Consider the following 21,795-nt stretch of genomic DNA (forward strand, 5'->3'; position numbering starts at 1 on the left):
TTTATCCCCAACTTGTTCATGGCTACTTAAGAGCCCAGTTTCCTGTTTTTGGCCTATATCCCTCCAAACTTTTCCTATCTATGTACAGGTAGAAATACATTTTGAAAATTGCATTTGTTCTTGTTACTACCATTTGCACTGGCAGCTTGTTCCATATACCCCTCAGATCCCTTTTAAATCTTTCCCCTCTTACCTCAAGTCAGTGCCCTCCAATTCTAGATTCCCTAGGAGAAAGACAATGACTATTTATCTTACCTGTGCCCCATGATTTTATAAAGCTCTACTAGGTCCACCCCATTAGCTTCCTATACTTAGAACATAGAACACTACAGCACAGTACAGGCCCTTCAGCCCTCAATATTGTTCTGACCCATATATCTCCAAAAAAAGTACTAAACTCACCCTTCCCCATTACCCTCTATTTTTCATTCATCCATGTGCCAGTCTAAGAGTCTCTTAAATGCTCCTAATGTTTCAGCCTCCACCACCATCCCAGGCAACTCTCTGTGTAAAAACACCCCTGGTGTCTCCCCTAAACTTATCTCCTCTAACTTTGTGCATATGTCCTCCCCATAATTCAAGCCAACCAGTCTTCATTAGAGTATTGGGAATTGCAATTGAATTGCTTCTCCACCATTTCCAGCTTAATGATATATTTTCTTTAGCTGGGTGGCCAAAAGGGCACATAATACACCACCCATGTCTTGTACATTTATAACATGATATCCCTGTTCCTGTACTCAAGGCCTTGACCAATGAAGCCAAGGGTGTCAAACACCTTCACCACTTTGGCCATTTGCATTGCTATTTTCATGGAATTATATACCTGCAGCTCCAAGTATCTTTGTTCCACAACACTCTGCAGGGTCCTACCCTTCACCTTGCAAGTCCAGCCCTCATTTAACCAACTAAAGTACAATACCTACCCTTATCAAAGTTCAAGTCCATCTGCCATTTCTTGACCTTTTTCCAGATTCATCTAGATCCTGTTGCAATCTTAGGTAAACTTCTTCACTGCCCACTATAACCACCAATTTTGATGCCATAAACTTACTAACCATGTAACTACATGGCTGCAACACAAATCCCTGACACACACAAGTCACAGGCCTCCAATCTGAATAAGAGCCCTCTTCTACCATCAAGCTAATTCTGTATCCAAATGGCCATTTCACCTCATGTAATCTAACCTTCCAGACCTACCTACTTTTAGAATCTCTTGGAAATTTCCTTAACTTTATCTGACAGAGTCTCTTCATCCTCCATATTTCCCTCATAAGCAAACTCCTACATCTGCTATGGAATCATTCAATTTCAACCACCTATATCTGATATATACCTCCTTTTTCTTGACTAGAGCCTATATATCTAGTCATCCATAGTTGTCTGGCCTCACTAAACTTGCCCTTCATTGTAATAGGAATACACGTTTCCTGACTTTCCCCCCTCTTTTAAAAGCCTCCAACTTTCCTGACATCCCTTTACCTACAAAACAGTCTTTCCCAATCAATTTTTACAAGTTTCTGTCTAATAGCATCAAAAGTAGTCTTGCCCAAACTTCAGTCTTTAACTTGCGGTCCAGTCTCATCTTTTTCCAATTATTTAAACCTAAGGCAGTTATATTCATGAAGCCAAAGTGATCTCCTACAGACACTGTAGTTCCTTTCCAATGATACAGGCCAAAAAAAGTTCTGCTGTCAATTGAAGACTTGCCAGGATAAACTTAATTGCAAATCTGGTTGGAACCATGGCTAGTTTTTAAAGTGACAAATCAAAATCTCAAGTTTTTTTCAAAATTAACTGAGATGTTTTGTTGGTGAAGGAAAAAGTTCCCCTGAATCCCTTCAATACCACTTCCCTTCACTTAAATTGAACAAGTCTGTTACTTTTATATCCCTACTGAACTGTTTCTTCACAGAAATATAAAAGTAGCAGACAATGGCTGGAAGTTGAGCTATCTTTTAAATATCTACATTTTACAATCCTCAGCCAAAAATTACATCCTGAAAAAAGATTTGACACTTGACAGCAAACAAATTTTAGTCAACAGGAAGCATTCATGCTGCATAGGAAACTACATGCAATAAAAATTGATTGGAGCAGTTGTACAGTGTCAACACAGAAAGAATCAGAAAAAGAGTGAAGGAAAATATTTAGTACAGACAGATTAGTAGAGGTAGCAAAAAGGAAATTATAGCCCATATAGAAAAATTACTTTGTATTCTTTGACTATAAGGATCTTCAATTTTAAAGGCTGGGTCCAACGCACGATAGATAACCTAAAGGTAAACAAAAAACATTTTTCAATAATAACAAATGAAAACATGTGCAGATCATGCATGTTTGTTTAATTTACAAATTACATCCATGGAGAAAGTCTTGGATTTAAATACTTTGAACGCAATGCAATGTTATATTCCTTAGATTTGTCCACATCATTGTACCGCACAGAAAATAAATAAGCATTTTTCACAAACCTCTCCTTCTGTTGAAGGTTCAATATCAGAATACCGAGAATCGCAGATAATGTCGTCCACTTTCTTTAGTGATCCTGTTGAAATGCCTGGAAAGGATGTCTCACAGTCATAAGCGTAATACCTGTACACCTGCCAGTTCTTTCCAAAGTCTGAAGACCGCTCAATCATCATAGCAGCTGGACGAAAAGTCTGAGCACAAAAGAAGCTTTGATTTAGCAGTGAACAAGTCTTCATTACGTTGTTACAACTCGTGCACAAAGTCAAAATTTCTTGAGGTAAGTTTTGCTAGCTCATGTTTAAATTTGATACATATAGCTACAAGGAAGGCTTGATTGGCTGACTACTGTCAGCTGCTCAAAAGCTGCATGCAAGCAAATCAAGTAGCACCAAACTAACACAAACTGTCAATATCAAAGTGCCATAGAAATACACTCATGCAGTAACTTCCACACGTACAACATCGGAACTGCTGAAACCATTCCCAGTTCTTCACACGTGGTTCTTTATAAAGCAAAATTTATTGGAGAGCCCCCAACATTTTGGCAGGATATAGTTACTGGCTGCACAACATAATCTTAAATGCACTTGTTTTACTGAGAGTTTAAAAATGTCTTTGTTATGTCAGCCTCAATGGTAACTAAAGTGTCCTCAAAGAACACAACAGAATTCAAGTTCTTCGGTCTGATTAACTCAGTAAAATTCTCAAGCCCTTTATTGACTTTAAAGCATTTTCACTCCCCCCCCCCACCAACCCCCCAAAAAAGACAATAATTTCCATGAGCTAACAAGTCCATGTCAGCAATAGGTTTGGAAGATCACAATTTAAAAAGGTCAGTTACAAAGCAAACCTATTTGCGAAAATGAAAGGTCATTTTACATATTCCTTCACTCATTTAAAAAGATTGGAATTTTCATCATTAGTCTATTAATCTTTACCTTGAAAGTCATGATGAGGTGGGTAAAATGGAATTCAGCCTCCAGATCCAATTGAAGAGAAACATTTTCTATGCCTATAAAAAGAAAAAGGATAAAATTTTACAATAATTGTTTAAATAGCTTCAAAGCATGAAATTTCAGTTTCTTATGAGACAAAATAGAAAATAAATGACACCATATCACCAAGTGACCATGTAGTTCAACCAACATTTGCACTCAAAACTTGTTTTATAGCGCAGGCGGGGGTGGGGGTGGGGGGGGGGACAAACTTTGTTAACACAAGAGCCACATACGATAAGCTTCAGATGTTTGAGTGCCACAGACATGAAAAAAAATTACATCTATGTTTTTACTTTTAAAAATTTATATAAATATTAAGAAATACATATACATAATGTTCATGTACACTTACTTTTTGATCATTAAATTTTGTGGACCAATTTTTAGGGTGAATTTTAATGGGGGGGGGTCGACTATTACACGCATACTACTTCTGACCACATTACGTACCTGCGTCGGGTTCTCAGATAGGTGGTCAGGCCGTAAGCCTGCGTTCGAGGCATTGGAAGCTCCAGGGCGTTGGGAGCGATGATGAGTGAGCCGTGTTAACTCCACATTCTGGAGTCGGGGCTCTGATGGGGGGGGAGGGGAGAAAGGGCAGGCAGGCACTGGTAATTCCGTGTTTTGCATTAGAGCTCAACACTAGAGTTCAGACTTACTACCACCCATCGGAGCTCCTGATGCCAGAATGCAGGAACTCTGATTTCGGGGGGGGTGTTAAATCTGTGCTCAGGCATCAGGAGAACCAATGGGGGAACAGGCTGGGACCATTTGAGATTGGTGCTTCGAGAGCTCAGGTGGGCAGGCAAGGTGGACGCAGCAGGTGGCAGCATTTCTTGACGTGGTTTGCCATTCTCTTCTACAAGTATGGATTTTAGGGATTTATGTCAATAGAAATTCTGGCAAACGTGTGGAACTTATTATTCTGTACACATGAAGAAATGTACAGTATCTAAAATGTGATACTCACAACACTGCACCATGATATTAATATTCCATTTGAAGTTGTACCTAAATAGTATTCTGAAACCTAAAAGAATTTTGCTTTAAAATGAAACCAACAAAATGTAAGGACTTAACTATACATCAATGTTTCTAAGATATTTCAAGATGAAGGATGTGGAATGGTTTTCCTGATCTTTTTGGTTGAGAGCACCATACATTTTCTCCAAAATAAGACAACACTTGGTACTTGCTGGCATTTAAAGAAAAGATGCAACACAAAAGAAAACTGCTATCAACATCAAAGCATGTTGCTTCTTCCACTTAGTCACATACAAATACCACAGGGCCCAGTTTAAAAGCTGATCAAGTGAGAGGTCCGTGGGCTAAAGAATTATTTTACAGAAAATCTAGTTTCAGGTCAGACCTACATTTCTAAATAAATGACCACCCAAAGGTTTTTAACCACTTGGGTTAAATTAATGCTCAATGCTATTTAATAACTTTTACAAAAGTTTTTTTAAGATTTCTGAATCAAAAACGTGAGGTTTTTTTTAAGATTTGAGAAAAGGTAATGGTGGTATGAAAAGTTGTTCGATTTTAGCATAATATTTAATTTCCTTCTCTCTAATGAACAACCCATGTCACAATGCCTTTACAACATGCACTATACATTCAATGTTGAGCCCTCCATTTAGGCAGGTTTCTCACATTTCTTTTTCCTTTCACACCTTTTAAATTGCACATTAAATTGAAATATAGCTCCACTGCTAAACAATCATTTCTTTAGTCTTCAAAGAGTGATATTTTATCTTTTGAGAACAGACCCCAATTGCTGTCTCAAGAAGGGGCCTCATAACCAAGTAGATGACCTCATATTCACAATTCTCAGGGGTCACTGGGCAGAAGTGAGCACTTGGAAACCTTAGCTGATTTCATCCACTCATTCCCTGCTTTTTTCAAGGTTCAGAATCACCCAAAGCAATTAAACCAACCTGGTGTGAACGAACTGAGACAGTACTGCCAAGAATGCTGGTCAGGAGGTATCATTGAAACAAAGTCAGTACATTGAAAAGAGTTAAGTTAATGCGACTGCAATGGGGCTTCAAGATCACAATGCGTTTTCTCCTAACTAAATTGAGATTCCAAGTAGACAAACAATCAGGTCTTAATGATGAGTACATTCAATCCACATAGGATCTACACATACCATTTTCAGACTGCCACCAGGTATTTAGTCGATTGTGAGCAAAAGTCGTGACCACGTTCTCAATTCTGTGACTGTTTTCATTTGCAGCAAAAGGAGTCCGAGAATCACATGAAAAGCATTTCTTTTCTTCCTGAAAAGTCAAATTTAAAATTTAATGTTATCAATTTTGCTCAATTCCGAAAGTAATCTTGACATGTGGTTTGCTATTCCTTTCTAAAAGGATTGATTTTGGGGATTTATGGCAACAGGTTTGCCAAGGGTAGGAGTGATACAGCACAGAACAGTCCCTTTGCCCCAATATCCACGCCACTCAAATTGCAGCCTGGATTAGCCCCATTTGCCTGCATTTGTTCACATCTTTTCAAACCCTTCCTCTCCATACACCTGTCTTTATGAATGTTGTAATTTTACCTGCTTCTATCATCCCTGTGGCAGTTCGTTCCAGATACCGACTACCGTCCACGTGAAAAAGCATCTCATCGTGTTCCTCTGAAATCTCTCCCCTCTCACCTTAAACACGTTTTCGAGTTCTAGAATCATCTACCCTGGGAGACAGACTGTCAGCATTCACTTTATCCATGCTCATAATAATTTTATAAACCTCAATAAAGCAATCTTTCAGTCTCCAATGCTCTAGCAGGGGTGGGCAACATTTTAATCTTTAATTGACCGCACGGTAACAGGCCATTTTGGCCAACGAGTACGTACTGGGGGTGTAGGTTAATTGGGCGGCACAGACTCGAAATGGCTTGTTACCATGCTGTATGTCTAAATCAAAAGGTTGTTAAGCACTGAGTCTAGGGAATAAAAATTTAGTCTATTCCATCTCTCCTGACAACTCACCACATCCTGGGGAATCTCTTCTCCACTCCAACCCATTGATACCCTACCTATAGATGGGTTTTGTCAAAGTTACAACAAAAGCCTCACCATAATTTTTTTTTAAATATTTTTGATTTTCAAAGACTCATACAAATCCAAAGAAATCAATAGAATATAACATACAGAGTCTAAGGCTAGTCACGTGATGGTGACAGTCTAGGAGGTTGCAGATCCTAAGAGCACCCAGACCTCTACCAGAAAACAGCATTAAAAATCCAAGACAAAAAAGAAAAATAAAACCTATCTGAATACAAGAAGTGGATGAGGAAGCTTCAATCAACAAAAAAAAAGCAAAAACAGTGAGGAAATGGACAGCCCGACAAGGATCCGAGGCAAGTAGAGGTGCCTCGTGTCAGGAGTAATGATGGTGCTGACCCGAAAGCCATCAAGGAGGACACAACCACCCCTCTGACCTCAGCACCAATGGGAGTTCCATAAACAGGCTGTGCCCGGAACAGAGGAACAGTCCAGAATGGCAGAGGAGACGGTAAGAGCCTTGGAGCAGGTGAACAGGAGCGAGGGAGGACAGCTGCCACTCCCTCACAGCTCGCGCGCCAAGCAGCAGTCTCCCCGATGGCTGGGGTCCACTAGCGGTACATCAAGTCAGAGTGCAGCAGGCTTGAGTGGAGCCAGCGTGAGCTCGGGACTAACGAGCTCTGACAAGGATGCGGAGGAGATCGACCGGGACAGTGATCATGACAATGGTGAGGGTCAAGTCAGAGACGAGGGTCGGTGGAGCGAACACGATGGCTGTAATGGCAGCAGTCGAGTGTGCAAGGGACCCAGCCACGAGAAACTGGAAGGCCAGGATGCTACAGAAAAGGGAGGAGGAGGGCCCGGAGCCCTCCTTAAGAGACATTTTACTTTCTTTGACCCAATTGGAAAATAGGTTGCTGGACAGAAGGGCTATAGAGACTTGTCAGAAAAATTAGACAGGATGGAGGGGGCCCTGGTGAATATAACAGGCAGGGTGACAGAGGTAGAGGAGAGATTGGGGGCAGGAAAGGATAGAATTGCCAAATGGAGCAAGAAATTAAAGGTCTCCTCAACTAAAGAGATGACATATGGGGGAAGCTGGACTTCTAGAGAACTTCACAAAATGCTGCAACGTTAAAATAGTGGGATTGAAAGAAGACTCGGTGGGGGGAGGGGGGGAAGTGGAATCTTACACAGAGTTCCTAACTAAATAGATCCCCGAAGTACTACGAAAGGAAGCGCTGGGAACCTCTATTAAAATAGAAAGAGCCCTTTAGAGCCCCAATCCCTAAGCCAGGACTGGGACAAAGACCCCAGTTGATCCTTATAAAGTTACAATATTTTCAAGATCATGAAAAAAATATTGGGGGCGGTGGCAAAAGGGGTAATTCAGTTCCCTTGGAGTACAGGGGATCGAAAGTGTTCTTTTATCCAGATATTCGTACAGCTCTGCTTATGAAACGGAAAGACTTTGAACTGGTTAAGCGATCAGCAAAGCAAAAGGGTTATGATTGTGTTATACATCATCCTGCTACCTTGAAAATTATGTAGCTGGGGGTGGGGGGGGGGGGCGAGGAATTTCTTTAACCGAAAAAGAGAAAGTGCATCAGTTTATAAATGCTCTGCCAGCACTAAATAGTGGACCAAGTGGGAAAGAATAAAAGGAGCAATAAGACTTAAAAATTGTTAAAACTTGTAGATTGGGAGGGCTTGGATTTTTGTATTTTATAAAGAATGGGCTTTTGGCTGTTTTCTGATTTCAAAAAAAATGATAAAAAGATGTTATATGTGAGGGTCTGGGGCATTCTGGGACTGGATGGGTGGAGGGTGCAGAGGGTGAGAATGGAGAGTCATGGTGACCGCATGGCAAGGGGTAATGGCGGTGACAGGAGGGTGACCACCAGAGGTGTGAGCGGAGGGTGCCTGAGACTCATGTATTATGTGTGTGGAGTATATGTTCCCTTTTATTATTTGGAGGGGTATGGTTGTGAGTGGGTATGTATGTTGTGGTGTTGTGAGTGAATGGGGTTGTGGCGTCCTTTTTTTCCCCCCAGGGCTTGTCGCGGCTTGGATGGAGTGGAGCAATGGGCAGATAGTAAGTGATTGGGTCTGCGGGGTTGTGGCGGTGGAGATAGAGGGAAAACATTTAGGGAGGGAGCCCTGGTGTAATGGCTAAAAGTGTAAAGTATACAACTTTCAATGTTAATGGCTTAAATGGCACCGTGAAACGAAAAAAGGCCTTGGCACACATTAAAAAAATGGGGATAGATCTGGCCTTCCTCCAATAGATGCATTTAACTGCGGAGCATCAGAAGCTAAAAAAAAGGGGATAGGTGGATCAGGTCATATCCTCCTTATTTGGCTCAAAGGCAAGGGGGGTAGCAATTCTAGAGGGAAAGAGTGTTCCAGTGCAGAGGGTGAATACAGACAAAACAAAACAAAAAATTCGTTATGGTGCACTGTCAGAAATATTCAGAATCCCAGACCCTAGTGAATGACTATACCCCCAATTATGATGATGAAAATTCTATACAGGACATTTCCCTACAATTGGCAGAGGTAAATGAAAATATTCTAATGGGGGGGGGGGGGGGGGGAAAAACGGGACACAATTTAATCTATGACTGTATCCGGTGGTGGATAAATCCACAAAAAGAATAACTAGGACTAGAGCGATGAAAGCCACCATCAACTGAATGAGAGAGCTGAATTTGATAGATGCCTGAAGGAAAAAGCATCCAAGAGAGAGGGATTACTCATTTTATTCAAAGCAACACAATTCCTACTCTAGAATAGACATTTTTTCTGGCTTCAACCCATATAGAGGATAGGATCATGGAAGCTGAGTATGGGCCAAGGCTTCTCTCAGACCATTCCCCCCTGGTTTTGACTATAGAAATGTCAGATAAGCAGGACACAGCATACAGGTGGTGTCTTAACATTGCTGTTGAAAAAGCCGGAGTTTTGTAGTTTCATAAGAACCAAAATAGCCTTGTTTTGTGAGGCCAACTGCCCCTCTACTACAGATAAATTCCTTCTGTGGGACACCCTTAAGGCATACATGAGGGGCCAGATAATTGCGTACACAAAGACGGTCAAGACAAATTATATGAGGTAGGTGGAGAAATTGGAAAAGGGCATTACCAAATTAGAGAAGGACTTCCAGGAATCAGGCTCAGAGGACCACTATAGAGCTCTTACAAACAAGACATTGGAATATAATACTCTTCAGACATACAGTATGGAGAAGGCCCTTACAAGGTCGAGGCAAAAATATTATGAGTTGGGGGGAAAGAGCTCACAAGGTCCTCATCTGGCAGTTAAGGGCAGAACCAGCCTCTAGAACACTCAATGAAATATAAACAGGGAATGGCTAGATCTCGTATAAACCAAAGGAAATTAATGAGACCTTCAGATAATTTTATGAAAGATTGTATAAATCTCAATTGACTGGGGATTCTAATCGAATGGATGAGTTTCTGGCCAGATTAGATCTCCCATATTTAAGCCTGGAGGAGCAGGAGGGACTACACTTTCTTATAGAGGAAGAGCTGGGGAAAGCATTGAGTGTGATACAAGCTGGCAAGTCTCCGGGGGCGGACAGATTCCCACCTGAGTTCTAATGAGAATTTAAGGATTTACTTTGCCTCTTTATATAGAGGTGATGGACCAGGCAAAGGAAACACGGACCCTCCTGGAATCTTTCACAATGCCGATTGTTACGATGGTCTTAAAGAAGGGTAAAGATCTGCTTTTGCCTTCTTTTTATAGACCAATTTCCCTGCTGAATACTGATTTTAAGACCCTTGCCAAGGCCCTGGCAAATAGATTGTTTATTAATTTTGGTAAATGCAATGCCAAAGACCAGGCAGGCTTTATGCAGGAGAGGCAAGCAAGCAGTGGATAACATTGGCAGACTGTTGAGTGTAATGCATCTGGCACAAATCAGAAATGAGAAGGGATTGGCTGTTTCTTTGGATGCAGAGAAGGCTTTTGATAGACTGGAGTGGGAATTTTTATTTATTGCTGAAGAAGATGGAGTTAGGGCCAACTTTTCAAAATTGGATTAGGGCGCTATACCATGCACCCAAGGCAAAGGTTACAACCAGTGGACAAATCTCTTCAGTTTTCCCACTTACCAGATCTAGTAGACGAAGGTGCCCACTATCACAGGCTCTCTTTGTGCTAGCGTTGGAACCACTGGCTGAGGCCATTCTCCAGGATCCAGACATTAAAAGTTATAGAGTGAGCCAGGAGGAGCTCAAAATCAACTTATTTGCTGATAACGTGCAGATATATCTGACAGACCCTGCGACTTCTTTGCCTTGACTGCGTGTGGTATTAGAGGGTGATGGGAAACTCTCTGGGTATAAGATCAATTAGGGAAAAAATGGTGATGCCACTCACCAAGGGGATTTATAGCCAACTTAAAGAAAATAGCAATTTAAAGTGGCCACAGGAGGGGATCAATTACCTAGGAGTTAATATTGATGGCAACTTGAACAATTTATACAAGTTAAATTACACCCCCTTGCTGGAGAGTCGAGGAGGATTTAACTAGATGGATGTCCCTGCCCATAACATTAGTGGGCAGGATTAACTGCATCAAAATGAATATGTTGCCAAGATTCCAGTATCTTTTTCAGACATTGCCTGTGCCATTGCAACAGGTCAGAATGTTTGTCTGAATAGTAAGGTGGCAAGGGTCTCTATGGAAAAATTAACTTGGGACTGCAGTGAGGATGCCAGACTTTAAAAAATATTATTGGGAAGCCCAGAAGAGATACATCACCTCTCTCTTCAGGGAGGAGGTGTACCACATTGAGCACAAATTGATCTGCACTTAATTGTATTCAGCAGAGGATGGCAGAGAACTTTATTTATAAATGGGATGCTTAATTGCTGTCTGGAAATAAGGGCAGCCTCATATTAAAACAAGTGATTAATATCTGGAACAAAATTAACCAATATTTGAAAGTGGGGCTGTCCCCAAAAACGTCCCTGACTCCTAATAAATTAATACCATTAACGGCAGGTAACAAGATCCTGGACACCTGGCACCATAATGGCATCAGGTGTACAGAAGACTGTTACAAGCAGGGGAAATTAATGTCAATTTGAGCAACTCAAAAATAAATATGATTTGCCAAATCAGACATTCCATTGCTATCTTCAAATAAGAACTTTTTAATGGGATGTATTGGGTCCAAGTATGGCCCTACCTCAGTGCAGCACTATAGAAGGGGAAGTGGAAAGAAATTCATTTCTGCAATGCATTTCCTGCTCCAGTTGGATGGACCCAAACCAAGATTCCATAGATTGAGAGAAAGATGGGAGTTGGACTTGGGTATTATAATTGTTGAGGTATGCTGGTCCAACTTATGCCAGGACAGCATGACCATGGTCATCAATGCAAGGTACAGGATGGTGCAATATAATTTCTTGCACCAGCTGTATCTAATGCCACAGAAAATAAAACTGGTCAAAACTAGAACTCTCGGACCAATGTTTCAAATGCAGCATGGCGACTGGGACATTTGTGCACGCGACCTGGTCATGTGCCAAGGTGAGGCCCTTTTGGGAAGAACTATGCCAAATCCTAGAGAAAAATCATAGGTAAACGATTCCTGCAGGACCCAGAGTTGTTCCTATTGGAAAACATAATGTTTACAATGAAACTGTCCAAATTTCAATTCCAATCGTGTTAATCGTATTGGCAGTCCAGGAAGTGCATTGTGGTAACTTGAAAGTCCAACTCTAGTCTTAGTATCGAACAATGGAACAAGGAAATGCAGAGCTTCATTCCCCTGGAGAAAATAACATAACCTGAGAAACAAATATGGTACCTTTCATAAGATCTGGCAGCCATATATGCACTATATAGGTGGATGGCGGTGATTGGTTTCCCCGTTCCTTCCTGCGGCTTTTTCTCCCTCCATATAACCATATAACCATTCGTACTGAGAAAAGTCAGGAATGACTATCGGCCCAGAGGCAGCCCACTGAGGTGCAACAATCCCTGCCCCTTATTTATTTTCCTGGTGTTAAAGTTTTGTTGTTGGTTGAAGTTTGAATGAGTCGACTTGTTTTATGAGTGGATGGAGGGGGTTTGGTGGAGACATGGGATTGTGTATATATATATATATATATATATAGTCATAAATAAAATGAATATATGCATATTTGAATGTGAACTGCCATTGTAGGCATGACACTGTATATGGCTGTACAAGCTTGTGTGAAAATATAAATAAAATATTTTAAAAAAACATACAGAGTCTATTTTTCCCCTACTCCTCTCCTCTCCCTCCCATACCCTAATACAACAAAGAAGATTATATAATTTAAACAAATACAAAGAACCAAATATTGGTAAAATCACAAAACTTTTAAAGGGAACTTAAGAAAACCCCAAAGAAACCGAAAATTAAAAGAAGGAACAAAATACAAGAGCCTGTCATCTGCTTCACGACTCACTTCATTGGTCTCAATCATTTCACAACTGTCATGGATTGTTGCATTTTCTTTATTCAGAAGGTGTACAATTATATGTGTACCAATGTGTTGCAGATAGGGTTGCCACACCCTAACAAATGTGCCATATTTCCTTCTTAAATTGTACATGACTTTTTTTCAGGGGAATACAACTGCCTTTCCATATTCCATTATGTAAGCCTCATCATAATTTACTGGGAAAAGACAATCTGATGTTGACAAGTGATTACTATTGGATGGCAAATGAAACACAAGGGCAGACTGGGGATGGCAAATGAAACACAAGGGCAGAATGGGGATGGCAAATGAAACACAAGAGCAGATTGGTAGTTGATATTGCACTACAGTAAAACAAAGGCGCTATTTGCCTTGGCGAGTCTGTTGTCTATCTCTTTGTCGATCCTTGCATCTGATGAAATGGTGCAGCCGAGGTAGGTAAACTGGTTGACCGTTTTGAGTTTTGTGTGCCCGATGGAGATGTGGGGGGGGGGGGCTGGTGGTCATGGTGGGGGGCTGGCTGATGGAGGACCTCACTTTTCTTTAGGCTGACTTCCAGGCCAAACATTTTGGCAGTTTCCGCAAAACAGGACGTCATGCGCTGGAGACCTGGCTCTGAATGGGCAACTAAAGCGGCATCGTCTGCAAAGAGTCGTTCAGGGACAAGTTGCTCTTGGTATCTTGGTGTGAGCTTGCAGGATCCTCAGATTGAAGAGACTGCCATCCGTGCGGTACCGGATGTAAACACCGTCTTCATTGTTGAGGTCTTTATTGGCTTGTTTCAGCATCATGCTGAAGAAGATAGTAAAGAGGGTTGGTGCAGGACGCAGCCTTGCTTCACGCCGTTGTCAATGGAGAAGGGTTCGGAGAGCTCATTGCTGTATCTGACCCTACCTTGTTGGTTTTCGTGCAGTTGGATAACCATGTTGAGGAACTTGGGGGGGCATCCGAGGCGCTTTAGTATTTGCCAAAGCCCTTTCCTGCTCACGGTGTCGAAGGCTTTGGTGAGGTCAACAAAGGTGATGTAGAGTCCTTTGTTTTGTTCTCTGCACTTTTCTTGGAGCTGTCTGAGGGCAAAGACCATGTCAGTAGTTCCTCTGTTTGTGCGAAAGCCACACTGTGATTCTGGGAGGACATTTTCGGCGACACTAGGTATTAGTCTATTAAGGAGAATCCTAGCGAAGATTCTGCCTGCAATGGAGAACAGCGTGATTCCCCTGTAGTTTGAGCAGTCTGATTTCTCGCCTTTGTTTTTGTACAGGGTGATGACGATGGCATCACGAAGGTCCTGAGGCAGCTTTCCTTGGTCCCAGCAGAGGATGAAAAACTCATGCAGTTTGATATGCAGGAGCTTTGCCGCCAGCCTTCCAGACCTCTGGGGGGGATTCCATCCATACCTGCTGCTTTGCCACTTTTCAGTTGTTCAATTGCCTTATATGTCTCTTCCCGGGTAAGGTCCTCATCCAGCTCTAGCCTCAAGGGTTGTTGAGGGAGCTGGAGCAGGGCTGATTCTTGGACTGAGCGGTTGGCACTGAAAAAGGATTGGAAGTGTTCTGAGCATCGATTGAGGATGGAGATCTTGTCGCTGAGGAGGACTTTGCCGTCTGAGCTGCGCAGAGGGCTTTGGACTTGGGGTGAGGGGCCGTACACAGCCTTTAGTGTCTCATAAAAACCCCTGAAGTCGCCAATGTCGGCGCTAAGCTGGGTTCATTTGGCGAGGCTAGTCCACCACTCATTTTGGATCTCCCGGAGTCATGGGTCCTCTACCCGCATCACCTACGGCTCCTAGAACGCTTCCATCAGCACTGTCTCCGCTCCATCCTCAATATTCATTGGAATGACTTCATCACAACATCGAAGTACTCGAGCTGGCAGAGTCCGCAAGCATTGAATCCATGCTGCTGAAGACCCAACTGCGCTGGGTGGGTCACATCTCCAGAATGGAGGACCATCGCCTTCCCAAGATCGTGTTCTAAGGCGAGCTCTCCACTGGCCACCGAGACAGAAATGCACCAAAGAAGAGGTACAAGGACCGCTTAAAGAAATCTCTTGGTGCCTGCCACATTGACCACCGCCAGTGGACTGATATCGCCTCCAACCGTGCATCTTGGCGCCTCACAGTTCGGTGGGCAGCAACCTCCTTTGAAGAAGACCGCAGAGCCCACCTCACTGACAAAAGTCAAAGGAGGAAAAACCCAACACTCAACCCCAACCCACCAATTTTCCCCTGCAACCGTGCCTGCTGTCCCGCATCGGACTTGTCAGTCACCAACGAGCCTGCAGCAGACGTGGACATACCCCTCCATAAACCTTCGTCCGCGAAGCCAAGCCAAAGAAAGAGACAGTAAAACAACACAGAATTCTGTTCTTCTAATATAGTTACATTGCAAGACTTTTCACCTAACTAGTAATAATTAGAGTTTAGTCGAAGAAATTTAAGATGTTGAGGAACAATTTTTTTTTTTAAATCCATAGGCAGAATTTTAGCAATAGCGATCCAGAGCCCAGGCAACTAAGACCACTGATGGGAGAATTATGAAAATCAGGGATGCACAAAATAGCAAAACAAAAAGATCTTGAAGGGCTGCATCAGAGTTTAACAAAAGGGGCAGGAGAGCGATGGAAAAATTTGAAAAATGGAACATTGTAGCCTTGATGGACCATGTTCCAGCATAGGTCAGCAAGAACAGGAATGAATACATGAATGTGAATGAATGAAATAAAGCCAAACAAGGCTTGGTTCCAACTGGCAGACCGTTAGCAGTTCTGGGTGAACTCAGGCTTATGAACTTAAAAGTGAGAAGGGTGTCAAGAGCAGAAGTTTCAGGACCAGAAACCAGCTCAACATGAAGAAATAGAGAAAATTAAGTGGGTCTTATCAAATCCAGCTCAGGTGATGATAAGATGTTCTTTTGTTGAGCTTGTAATTAAAAAACTTCCTTTCTGGAAGCTTCTCCCACCCACTATTACAGAAAGAATATGCAACTGTATAACAGAGACAAATGGCCCCAATTTGCACACCACAAACAAATTTTGTTGAAAGGTTCAAAGTGGAGTTAACAATGCATCATTAGTTTCTCTATTATCAAATTCGATCTTTGGTAAAACGTATGTTTGGTAGAGATATGATTTTACCTGAAATGACTAAATTTGAGACTTTTCTTATGAAGGTACCAGAGAAGGGTTGTTATATTTCATCTATGTATCATCTATGCATCAAATCCACGCTGCTGAAGATCCAGCTGCGCTGGATGGGTCACGTCTCCAGAATGGAGGACCATCGCCTTCCCAAGATCGTGTTATATGGCGAGCTCTCCACTGGCCACAGTGACAGAGGTGCACCAAAGAAAAGGTACAAGGACTGCCTAAAGAAATCTCTTGGTGCCTGCCACATTGACCACCACCAGTGGGCTGATATCGCCTCAAACCGTGCATCTTGGCGCCTCACAGTTTGGCGGGCAGCAACCTCCTTTGAAGAAGACCGCAGAGCCCACCTCACTGACAAAAGGCAAAGGAGGAAAATCCCAACACCCAACCCCAACCAACAAATTTTCCCTTGCAACCGCTGCAATCGTGTCTGCCTGTCCCGCATCGGACTTGTCAGCCACAAACGAGCCTGCAGCTGACGTGGACTTTTTACCCCCTCCATAAATCTTCGTCCGCGAAGCCAAGCCAAAGATGTATCAAATATTACAGGATGGTATGGATAAAAACGGTTGGGATAGATCTAAAAGTAAATGGGAAGCAGATACTGGTTTTATTTTTTCCAAGGATATCTGTTATGATAGTGTAACTAGATTGATAAATGCACGTTATGCAATGATTAACTATAATTTTTTTACATCAATTATACTTAACACCTGAAAAATTTAAAAAGTATGGTTTTCATGAATCAGATTTGTGTTTTAGATGTGGTAATACAGTTGGAACTTTTTTTCATGCTGTTTGGTCATGTATATATATATATATATATATACATACAATCTTTTTGGAAGAAAATTCAATTGTTTTTAGAATACCTGTATAAGATTAAAATACTTTTAGATCCGACAATATTTTCATTGGGTAGTTTGCAACCTCTGAAGGGCTTGGGATTAGATAAGTTTCATCTTGCTTTTGTATATTTAGCTTTATCTGTAGCGAAAAAATGTATTGCTAGTACATGGAAAGATACAAATATGATTGATATTAATAGATGGCATAATGAGATATTGTTTAATAATGGAAAAAATTATGCATGTTTCGCATGATAATTATAATTGTTTTTATTCATAAGTGGTTGTTATATTCAGAATATTTACATTTCAATTTACATTGATTAGATCTTAATATGTATATTTAATTTTTCTTTAATATTTTTTCTTTCTTTATGGCTCTCCTTAGGAGAGTTGGCTGAGGGGGGGGTCTTTTCTTTTCTTTATATAAAAAATAATGTTCATGTTTATGGTTAATTGTTGTATATGTCATATACTATTTGTTTGTTGAACGAATAAAGAAAGTTTTAAAAAAAACAATGCATCATTAGAAATTCATTCCATAATGATATACTGTCTAAGATAAACGAAGTGATGAACTATTTATGGTAGAGTCAAGCAGCACTTGTGTGCCAGACCCTTGAATTATATGATTTGTGACCATAAACATTGCATCTTATTTGTTCCCATAAAATATAAATAATATAAAGCCAGAGGTGTACAATCCAGTGTTCATTGGGGGAATCAGAGGTGGAGAGGATGAGCACATTTAGGTTCTTGGTAGTCACTATCTTGGAGGATCTTTCCTATAGCCAAAACAATGTCGTCGTGAAGGAAGCACATCAGTGCCTCACTTGCTCAGGAGTTTACAGAAGATCGATATGACATCAGAAACCCTGACAAACTTCTACAAATGTTTGGTGGAAAATGTGGTGGCTAGCTGCATCATGGTCTGGTATGGGAACACCAATACCCCTGAGCATAAAGCCCTCCAAAAAGTAGTGGATGCAGCCCAGAACATTACAGGCAAAACCCTCCCCACTAATGAGTACATCTACAGGGAACGGTGTTGTCGGAGCTCCCAGCACATGCTCTGTTCTCGCTGCTACCATCAGGAAAGAGGTTTAGGTGCCACAAGACTTGCACCACAAGGTTCGGAAACAGCTGCTACCCCTCCATCATTAGACTCCTCAACGACAAACTCAATCATGGACTCATTTAAGGACTTTATTGATTTTCTTTGTTCTCCCTGTATTGCACAGTTTGTTTATATTCATCATCTCTTTACAGTTCTTTTGATTGTTTACATGTTCACGCTGTGTACGGTTTAGTTTGCATTACCAATTAGGGGTAATTCTGCCGTGCCGGCAGGAAAAAGAAATATCAAGGTTGCATGTGAATGTCATGTATGTACTCTGACAATAAATCTGAAAAGGTTGCCAACCACTTTTTCAAAAACAAAATACTTTTGGAGATCTCAGATTATTGCTTCAGATAACTGGTTCATGTCTTAAATAATTTAAATATTAATACAATTAAAAACAATCAAGAACGGTCAAGCAAATATGAAAAGCAGTAATTTATTACTGGTTTCCCAATAAATCAAGGATCATTAAAAAAAAATTCATGAGGAAAATTCAATTTCAAAAGAGAAACACATTGGCTATTCACCATGCTTTTTGTTGACGATGAGGTGTATTCACATACGTTGTACAATGTGCACTTAAAGTCTTACTTGCTGCAGCCAAGCAAGTACTTGCAAATAAAAACTATAACAGTAAACTATAAATACACAAGATAAATAAATACCAACATTCATTCTATTGAAAAGAAAAAGTGACTTGCAATAGTATATACAGTCCATTTGTGCTGTTGGAGTAGTCCATAGTTAACGTACCAAAGGGAGGTGCAAGGGTCTAATATTCATTGACCCTAGACACAGTACACAAAGGTGCTGGAGAAAAATCAGGAAATCACGCAACATCCATAAGTAGTAAAGGGCTGTCAAAAATTTGGTCATGAGGCCTTCCTCGGGAATGTGAAGGGCTCAGGGCCAAATTGTTGATTCCCTTTTACTTCTTATGGATGTTGCATGACTTGTTGATTTTCTCCAGCACTTTTTTTTGTATTGCATCAGAACCCATCATCTTCAGTTTATCTTCTTGAACCTAGAGGTGCTGGTTTTCAGGCTTTGTATCCTCTTAAGGGCATTGAAACTTTAAACAAATTTTATATTTTTCAAATATAACTTAACAGCAGTTGGGCCATGGAGTTTGATCATCATTTGCAAAAAAATCCAGAACCGTTTTTGAACATTAGAGTATATCTTGTTTTTAAAATTCTTACAAATAACTTTGCTGCTTCCTTCTCCAATTCAAGCCATGAATCTGTTGTGCCTGTACTTAGAGGTACAAATGTAGTTTTCAAAGAAAGTCACTTAAATTCCAGAGTTTTGATCAGTTACTGAAGTTTGAGGCTTCATTTGCATTGTCAGTTATGAAAACCAACACAAGGGCAAGGAACTGATGAGCTTTTTGCCTCATGGGGAGAAACAAATGCAATTAATTAATGAGGATGTCATACTTATTGAATTCCTTCAAGTTATCATTGTTTGCATAATTTTTGTGTGAATAAGTGGGGAGATAAGAAATGGCACCACTCAAAATTTACTGTTATGTCACAGCTTGTAAAATGGAGACAAAAGACTGCTGATTGTAGGCAATTATCTCACAAAGCAGCTGCCAGATGCCAATTGATCAGCCCTATTAAAAAGTGACCTGTGACAAATTCAGTAGCTATTTAATTAACTTGTTTATTCCATACATCTATTTGTTTTATATTTATGGTACAGTTTTTAATGTTTACATTGGAAGGAAAAAAACCGTGAAAGCAGAAAATATTCAAATCAGCAAATACAAAACTGCAGATTGAACAGTATCATTAAGTTACAAAAAAAAATCAGACGAGCACTGATCAAGCTGCAGGAAAAAAACATTCCAATCTCTTTCACTTTGTTAAATGTAAAAAAAGAACAGTTCAAAATACTGTTCAACTCTATTAATACTTGGGGAAAGATACCGAATTGACTGAGCTTTTGATCAGTATAGATACAAACTTTTGTCCTTCATATTTCATATTGTCAGATTACATAAATTACATCACAAACAACTTGGAAATTCCTTTCCCTGCAACTAATTAGTAGTGCAAAAATTAACTGCACACGGAGTGAACAATCAAAAGAGCTGTAAACAGATAAATAATGCTAACAAACTGACTGTGCAATCCAGAGAGAACAAAAAGAAAATCCATAAAGTCCACAAGTCCTGAAATGAGTCTCTGATTGAGTTTGTTGTTGAGGAGTTTGATGGTGGAGGGGTAGCAGCTGTTCCAGAACTTGGTAGTATGAGTCTTGTGGCACCTCTACCTCTTTCATGACAACAGCAGCGAGAACAGTGTGTGTGGGTGCTGGGTGATGAGGGTTTTGCCCTCCAACAGCTGCATTCCCTGTAAGTGGGGAGGGTTTTGCCTGCAATGTTCTGGGCAGTGTCCACTACCTTTTTGAGGGCTTTATGCTCAGGGGTGTTGGTGTTCCGGTGATGCAGACATTCAGCACACATTTGAACAAAGACATTTACTTTGAACAAACAATGAACTGCTGAAGAACGCGGTAGGTCAAAACATCGAAGTGCTGAAGGAACTCAATGGAGATGTTTTTATGCTTCAAGGCCAGCTCCATCCATGGAGAAAATTTTAATTTACCTTTTATGCGGAGCAGCGCCTCAGTGCATCCTCCGGAGCTGCTATAGGCGGGGTGACTGTTGCCATGGAACTGCTCGTCATAAATACACGGCGAGCAATTGCTATTTTTGTTACCCATAATTCCCTCATGCAGCTGGAATGGCCTTGGGAAACAAAGAATAGTTCCAGCTGCAGAGGGGACTATGGGTAAAGAAGTCAACCATTGATCATTTTCATAGTGTTAATATTTCACTCTCACTCACCGTGAGTTCATGGTTCTGGATATTGCAAATCATCAGCGAAAATAGTCATCATCGGTGTGGCTGCCACCACCACCCGCTGCTGCCCCTTCGGGGCTCCAGCTTCGTGATCCTCACCCGCCTCGACTGGAATGGAGCAGCAAGTCCAAAGCCCTGAAGGTGCCACAGCGGGTAGCGGCGGCGGCCACACCGATGATGACAACTATTCCGCGATACTCTGGCGTAATATGTTCACTAATAAGTCCTGGTTGCGGGCTGATGGCTTCATCAGAATGTCATCAGCCCGCCCCTAGCCGGCCGGCTACTTGTAGTGGCTGGATGTTTATGGAGTGAGGAATGCACTGCTCCACCTCTGACACAAGCCTATAGAAAGATCAGATTCGGTATCTTGGAGCTGCTCATGGACCATTTACGAAGATAAGGTTTGCGACACAAGAGCGGAGAATCTCCACCTTTATGCTCAGATTTTTTGCTTTATAAAAGGGCCTTGGGTCAGGCAGCATTCATTTTTTGATAAGGACTCAAAAGGTTGACTGGCCACTACTTAACCCGGTCTTGAATAAAAACACTGAGATGCTGGAAGAACTCAGCAGGTCTTGCAGCATCTATAAGAGGTAAAGATATATAACCAACATTTTGGGCCTGAGCCCTTCTTCAAGGAAAGTGTTAAAAGCAGGTAGGTGTCTGAATTAAAAGAAAGGGCAGGGGGAAAGTATAGACCAACAAACAAAAGGTGTTAATGGGAGCAAAAACACAAAATTCTGGTGAATTTCAGCAGGTCAGTCTCCTTTGTGTTGCAAAGGTAAAAATACCTAGCCGACATTTCGGGCCTGAGCCCTTCATCGAGG

At 41.2% G+C, this 21,795-nt stretch overlaps 1 protein-coding gene across 1 annotated transcript in view; it reads right to left on the reverse strand.

The window, feature by feature from the left end:
• The window catches only part of lamb1a (laminin, beta 1a), a 99,240-nt gene that overhangs the window by 73,368 nt on the left and 4,077 nt on the right, over positions 1-21,795 (reverse strand). Inside the window, exons 3-6 of the mRNA XM_069907556.1 lie at positions 5,626-5,755; positions 3,414-3,487; positions 2,478-2,666; positions 2,216-2,279 (exon numbers count right to left, since the gene is read on the reverse strand). Coding sequence (XP_069763657.1) covers positions 2,216-2,279; positions 2,478-2,666; positions 3,414-3,487; positions 5,626-5,755 — 457 coding nt within the window. The remainder of the gene's footprint in view (positions 1-2,215; positions 2,280-2,477; positions 2,667-3,413; positions 3,488-5,625; positions 5,756-21,795) is intronic.

This window comes from Narcine bancroftii, chromosome 13, assembly GCF_036971445.1.
Source record: "Narcine bancroftii isolate sNarBan1 chromosome 13, sNarBan1.hap1, whole genome shotgun sequence".
Lineage (NCBI taxonomy): Eukaryota > Metazoa > Chordata > Chondrichthyes > Torpediniformes > Narcinidae > Narcine > Narcine bancroftii.